General features: G+C 27.5%; 1 protein-coding gene across 1 annotated transcript; it reads right to left on the reverse strand.

Annotated features, from left to right (window-relative positions):
- Positions 1–860: 860 nt before the first annotated feature.
- LOC131646100 (probable mannitol dehydrogenase) lies at positions 861–4,205 on the reverse strand. Its single transcript, XM_058916252.1, has 5 exons — positions 4,041–4,205; positions 3,826–3,939; positions 1,614–2,127; positions 1,386–1,539; positions 861–1,263 (listed from the first exon to the last, which is right to left on the reverse strand). Exons 1-5 carry the CDS (start codon positions 4,139–4,141, stop codon positions 1,058–1,060), a joined length of 1,089 nt encoding a protein of 362 aa, XP_058772235.1. The 5' UTR covers positions 4,142–4,205; the 3' UTR covers positions 861–1,057.
- Positions 4,206–6,749: the final 2,544 nt, after the last annotated feature.

Here is a 6,749-nt window from a genome sequence, read left to right on the forward strand (position 1 = left end):
AACAAAAACTAGTTAGTTGAGCTACGATACCTCTGATTCCTAAAAAATGATACGTAGGCAGCGGCGTAGTGCCCGTGCGAGTATAACTCTTTCTTTTCCCTACATTTTGCATGCATTTTAGTTTAGATTAGGCGTAGATTTGTTACACACCCATAGTTTTAGACACAAGCGTGGATACCATCGAGTCCGATGGACGCGAGGGGTGCTAATACCTTCCCCTCGCGTAACCGACTCCCTTACCCTTTTCTCTGGTCGTGAGACCATTGCTCCTTGTTTCGTGGTTTGCTGGCATTCCCTTCCTTTTCAGGATAAATATGCTAGTGGCGACTCTGTTGATTTTCGCGGTAGCGACAATAGGGTGACACTGATTTTGTGCGTTATTGAGCTATGCAAAGGGTGCATTTGAAAATACATCTCCAAAAACTGTGGAGAATTTTCGAAATTTCATATGATTCTTTTCCACTTTATAGGGTGGGATCAGAAATTCCACAATTTTAGAATGTAAGTTCTATGTTTTATTGAGTTTTTTTGGGGTTGGCCCATATGAATTAGCTTATTTGACCACTCTAAATAAATGTATGAGAAAGCTATAGGTTAAAGAAATATCTAGGTTAAATCTAGTTCAAGAATAGGAAAAATTATTATTTAAAAAAAAAAGAAAATAAAACTATCACCTTTAAATTTAAAAATCACCAATTTTAATATAAAAATATGTTTTAGAATCAAAATTGCAAGAATGTGCAAAACAAACCGATAACCCAAAGTTTATAGTAAGACAACTAAAATTTCATTTTTATTCGATTAAAAGCAAAACTTCAATACATATTAAGATTCTTTTTACTACTCTAGAAATGGTCACGACAATATAATAAAGATGCAAATATAAAATCTCCTTAGCAAATGACACACTGAATGCTATAAACTAAACTATTATTATTATTATTATTATTATTATTATTATTATTATTATTATTATTATTATTATTATTATTATTATTATTATTATTATTATTTAACACTGAATTATTCTCTGAAATATTTGAATATCCTGCATAATTCAAGAGCTTGGTTTTAATGTGTTGCCAATATCAATCACGAATCGATATTTCACATCTCCTTTAAGGAGGCGTTCCATTGCTGGGTTAACATAATCAATCGGGACAACTTCAATATCGGGCACTACATTGTGTTTTGTCGCAAAATCAATCATTTCTTGTGTCTCCTTTATTCCTCCAATTAAACTTCCGCCTATTATCTTCCTCCCTATCAATAATATAAAATACTCATAAGCATAAAAAATGTAAAGTTTTTTTTTTTGAACAACAAAAAAAATTTTAAGTTTAAATAATATGAAACTAGTATTTTTTTTTCAATTGCTTATATACCTGCAAGTAAAGGAAAAGCAGGAAGCTCTAGAGGCTTTTCTGGTATACCAACCATTAGAAGCTTTCCATGTGACTTGAGTAAACCAATCAAAGGTAACAGAGAATGATCTGCTGAAACTGTGTCAATAATACCGTCAAAAGTACCCATTGCATCCTACAAAATGATACATAATATTAGTTTATTAATTATGCATTTCACAATCAACTCAATAATATATTATATTGTACCTTCATCTGATTTGGGTCGCGGCTTATCAGAAATGAGTCAGCTCCTAAGTGTTCTATTGCTTCATTTTCTTTGTTAGGCGAAGTACTAATTACAGTCACATTAACACCCAAAGCTTTGGCAAATTTTACAGCCAAATGACCAAGCCCACCAAGACCAACAACACCTACATGTAGACCAGGTTTGTCGAGTCCGTAATATCTAAGAGGACTATACACTGTGATTCCAGCACAAAGGAGAGGAGCAGCAACATCAAGAGGTAAACTATCAGGAATACGAATCACAAAGTGTTCGTCTGCAACCATTGAGTCGGAGTAACCTCCGTATGTGACGGTGCCATCGCGATATTTGTCACTAAATGTGACAGTAAATTTGGGGCAATAATTTTCAAGGTCATCGTCACAATTTTGGCACGAACGACATGAATCAATCATGTAGCCCACACCTACTTTCTCTCCAACTTTAAATTTTTCTACTTTGCTTCCAACCTCTGTTACTACACCCACAAGCTCGTGTCTGTATATATATTACATTAGTTACAACATAAATTGTTTTCCAAAAATCTAAATTAATTTTTTATGTGAAATAAAAAATAAAAAATTGCATTTAATCTCATATATTTTTTTCTTTCAAATATTATGGACAAGGTACTACCTATATATGAAGCACATACATCTCCAAAACATGACAAATACACTTTGTCATCGATAATATTAAAATATAAGACAATAATACTTTTACATATATGATAATTTTTTTATATTAATTCTTTATCAATAACAATATCTCATACATGTTCAACCATATTAGATGTGTGCGGGAATTGTCCAAAAAATATATAAGGTGTGTTCAAGTAAAGAAAAAGTAATTTTCTTAAAACATTTCTTTGAATTATTTGACACATATTATATGAATTTCATACGAGTATCGGTTATCGATTAAAATAGTTTTGAAACAAAAAATATTTATTTGAATTTTTCAACATTTATTATATTTATTATACCTGTGCTTGTCAAAAATCACTTAAGCTTTGATTGGTTTGAGAGAAATTAAGGAGAGAGAAATAGGGAACAGAGAAAGAGAAATTGAGATTTTCTTTTGTTTGGTAAGTAGAGAAAATGAGAAGAGAGAAGAATAAATGGGAAGACCCACAACTTTTTGCTTTCTCTGATAAAGTGAGAAGAACCACAAGAATGAGTATAAAGTCTCTTATGCTATCGTTTTCTGAAAATATAAATTATTTTCTTTTTTTTTTAATCATAACAAAATAAGTCACATGTTAGATTTTAAAAAATTGAGTTTTTGGTTGATAACTTTTTTTTTTAATAAATAATATACTTTTTATGGGATATAACTAATAAATTAACTAAAAAAATTTATTTATAAATAAATTAAAATATATTATTAATTTAATTAACTATAAGTTATAAGTTGATTTTTACTCAAAGATATTTTGGTCTTTTAAAAATAGTATCATCTCTATCTCTTCTATTTTTCTCTTTATTCTTTTATACCAAACAATACATCAAATCTATTTTATTTCTTATCTTTTAATCTTTCTTACCTCTTTTGTCTACTCAATTATGTTTGAATTGAACATTTTAATGATAGAAAGTAATTTTTTGATGGAATTTAAAATGATTCAACTAAAATCTATTGTTTGGATACAAATATGAAGAATTGTCAAAATGATGTAAATTTATGAAATATTTTATTCAAGTTAAATTTAAAAAATTTCAAATGACACCAAAAAGTAAAGAATTTGAAATTTCTTATTCATTCTATATAATGCAAATGTTAAATTGTTTATTATTAAGTTTTTAGATATTGCAAGATGATCCTTATATTTTATGAAAATTTCAAATTCACCTCCAAAATTTTCAAAAAATGCAAATAAGTCCCTAATAATATTTAAAATTTTCAAATTAGTCTCTTTATATAAATTTTCAAAAATTGCAAATTGATCCTTATTTTTCATATATTTAATTTGACCTAAAAGTTTTAAAATTTATGAAAATAACCCTACAAATTTAACAATGAATTATTTTAATACTTTATCTAAACAAAAGAATTTAAAAATAAATAGATTTTAATTGAATCATATAAATCGCTTAAAATTTTAAATTCATTAAAATTTCAATTGCCTCGTCCAAACACACTCTTAGGGTAATTGTAATAATAATAATCATAAAAAGGAGTTGAAAATATAAATACCCAGGAACTAGTGGATAGATAGAATTGCCCCATTCATTCTTTGTCATATGAAGGTCAGAGTGACATATCCCACAATACAACACCTTGAATGCTACATCTTTCTCACCTGTTTCCCTAAAATAATATAATGCACCAAAGTTGAATTAATTAGTAACCAAAAGAATGAAGTTTAAAAAATGCATTAAATTAATGAATGAGTGATAAGTGAAGTGAACCTTCGAAAGAAATTGAAAGGTGAGAGAACACCAGTAGGATCTCTAGCTGCCCAACCAAAAGCCTTCTTAGAATGCACTACTAAGTTACCTTCTGTTGCCATTTCAATTCTCTTTAATATCAAAGCAAATCTATGAAGGATAAAGTTGTGAATGGAATACTATAAGCATTAGTACCAAGATGTGGGAGATACTCTATACTTATATATAGATATATTTATAAGGGCTAGCTGTGTGGGTATTTGACCACGTTTTTTTGTGTGGTAAGATTTGGTTCACGTCTTCTATAGCATGTCGGTATCACACGTAATGCACAATACAATAGTTTTCCATTTTAAAATAATTCTTTTAAGTGTTTATATATTAAAAAACAAAAAAAAAATGTAAGTATAAAAAATATTAAATTAATTTTGTTGATTATTGGTGTGTTTTATTTTATTATAAAGATAAAATAAAATATAATAATTTGAAAAATGTACAAAAGGTTCCTCTTAAAATAATTGATATACCAAAAACACTAAAAAATAAAAAAAAACTCTACAGCGACGTGGAAGCCACGCCGCAATGTTAAAAATCACGTCACAATCAAACAATAGCGACGTGAGCTGCTATGTCGCAGGAGCACGTGTGGCAAAGCAGTAGCGACGTGGAAAACACGTCAGAAGGTTGCGACGTGATTCCCACGTCACAATAAATTTATATGGGGAACATGTCCCTGCACGCATAGCAGGTTTGGCAGGTGTGGGGACTGTGAAATTGACTTTATTAGCGACGTTGGTCTCACGTCGCTACTTTGAATGTTTTTTTTTTATAAATTAAATAACGCAAGTATAGTTGTATTTTTTTATAATAAATTAATTAATTTATATAATAAAATTTATATATAATAAAATTTATATAATAAAATTGATATATATTAAAATTTGTATAATAAAATTTATAAAATATAATTTATATAATAAAATTTATATAATAAAATTTTATAAAATATATTCATATAATAAATTTTATATAATAAATTCAATTAAATAAAACTAAAAATTTAAAACTAATATTTTAATGAATTAAAATGTAAAATAAGTTGCAAAAATATAAATTTAAAACAAATGAAATACAAAATGTTTTTATGAGGCATCATCATCATTCGGAAAATAATTATCAGGATTAAAATCATCATCCACTCCGTCATCCTCCGGATCTGGATCAGGAACATTACGGTAATTTCCACCACCTTGCATAAATCGTCTCATCTGCTCCTCCATATCAGATTGCTTCTTCAAAATGCCCTCTATCTACCGCGCATGTTGTTGCTCCATATCAGATTGCGTCTTCCGCATCATCTCCATCTGCTGCTCTTGTTGCTGCCTCAGGGCCTCATTTTCGCGTCTCGCCAATTGCCTTACTGTTTCAGCTTGTTCCCGTGTCAGATTTGGCTGACGCGATCCATCCTCTCCATCTATAATTCTTTGAAACAGATTGCGATCACCAGCTCTATAGCTGGATGCCAAATTTCCAGCCCCAAAAAAGTACCATTAGACCCTTTTTCTTTAATAACCTCACACCAAATATAGTGATCAACATCAGCGTTAAGCGACTCCCCCTCTGCTGGCATGTATTGAGGATTATTTTCCAGAAAAATTGCAAGCAATCTATCATAATTATCCTGCACACATATTCAATAAAAAAAATTTAAGTTAAATATTTACATGCATATTTAATTATACTAAATAAATATGTACATACTATACTAAATTAAAATATATTAAAAAGTTGCCACGTGATTTTCACGCCACAACTTATGATTTGCCACGTGATTTTCACGTGGCAATTTATCAATTGCCACATGAAATTCACGCCACAATTTATAGATTGCCACGTAAAAATAACGTCACAATTTTTTAATTAAATTAAAAAAATAAACAACATAAATTTCATTACTTACAAGATACAATCTCGCGCGCTAGTCGACAAAACCTCCCGATCTCCTTGTCCGGGTCCTCGAAAGTAATAAAAATACTACTACTAAATATTTATTATTATTAAAAATATTATTTTTGATTCAACTACTAAACATGTACCATATAAATATCTATTACATATTAAAAAGTAGTCCTGCTTATTTTTAATTAAATATCTATTAAATATCTATTACATATCATGTTAAAGATTTTTATTAAATATATAATATATTATATTTTTAAAATGTATATTCTACTATTAAATATATAATATACTACTATTAAATATATAATATATTCTAATATATTCTACTATTAAATATCTATTACATATCATGTAAACATAACTTCTACATTCATTAAGATTAATATGCATATTATTTTTATTAATAATTTTTATTTTTTAAAAAATAATATATATTACATAGTAAAACATATTCTATTAGAATTTTTTTAATAAATTTGTTTTTATAAAATATATACAAAAATAATGTATTTTTAATTATATTTTGTTTATATTTCTATTTTTCAAAAAAATAACTTAATTTATATAAACATAAAAATACATTTTCATTGCATAAAAATATTCTGTTTTTAAAAAAATTTAATATAATTATAAAAAAATAATTTTCTATGTATAAAAATATTCTCTTTTTAATATTTTATTTTTCATAATTCATAATATAAAATTTTATCTTTTTATTATAAACATAAAAAATTTATTTTCTATATATGCAAAAATAATTCTGTTTTT

Source organism: Vicia villosa, linkage group LG2, assembly GCF_029867415.1.
Source record: "Vicia villosa cultivar HV-30 ecotype Madison, WI linkage group LG2, Vvil1.0, whole genome shotgun sequence".
In the NCBI taxonomy this organism is placed as follows: domain Eukaryota; kingdom Viridiplantae; phylum Streptophyta; class Magnoliopsida; order Fabales; family Fabaceae; genus Vicia; species Vicia villosa.

What these genes read in the sequence shown, in the direction of transcription:
- LOC131646100 (XM_058916252.1), bottom strand. Translation starts at nt 4,141, where the DNA reads ATGGCAACAGAAGGTAACTTAGTAGTGCATTCTAAGAAGGCTTTTGGT. An exon ending in ATCTATCCACTAGTTCCTGG is followed by an intron (nt 2,128 to 3,825) that starts GTATTTATATTT and finishes ATATATATACAG; the next exon opens with ACACGAGCTTGTGGGTGTAG. An exon ending in TGCTTTTCCTTTACTTGCAG is followed by an intron (nt 1,264 to 1,385) that starts GTATATAAGCAA and finishes TATTATTGATAG; the next exon opens with GGAGGAAGATAATAGGCGGA.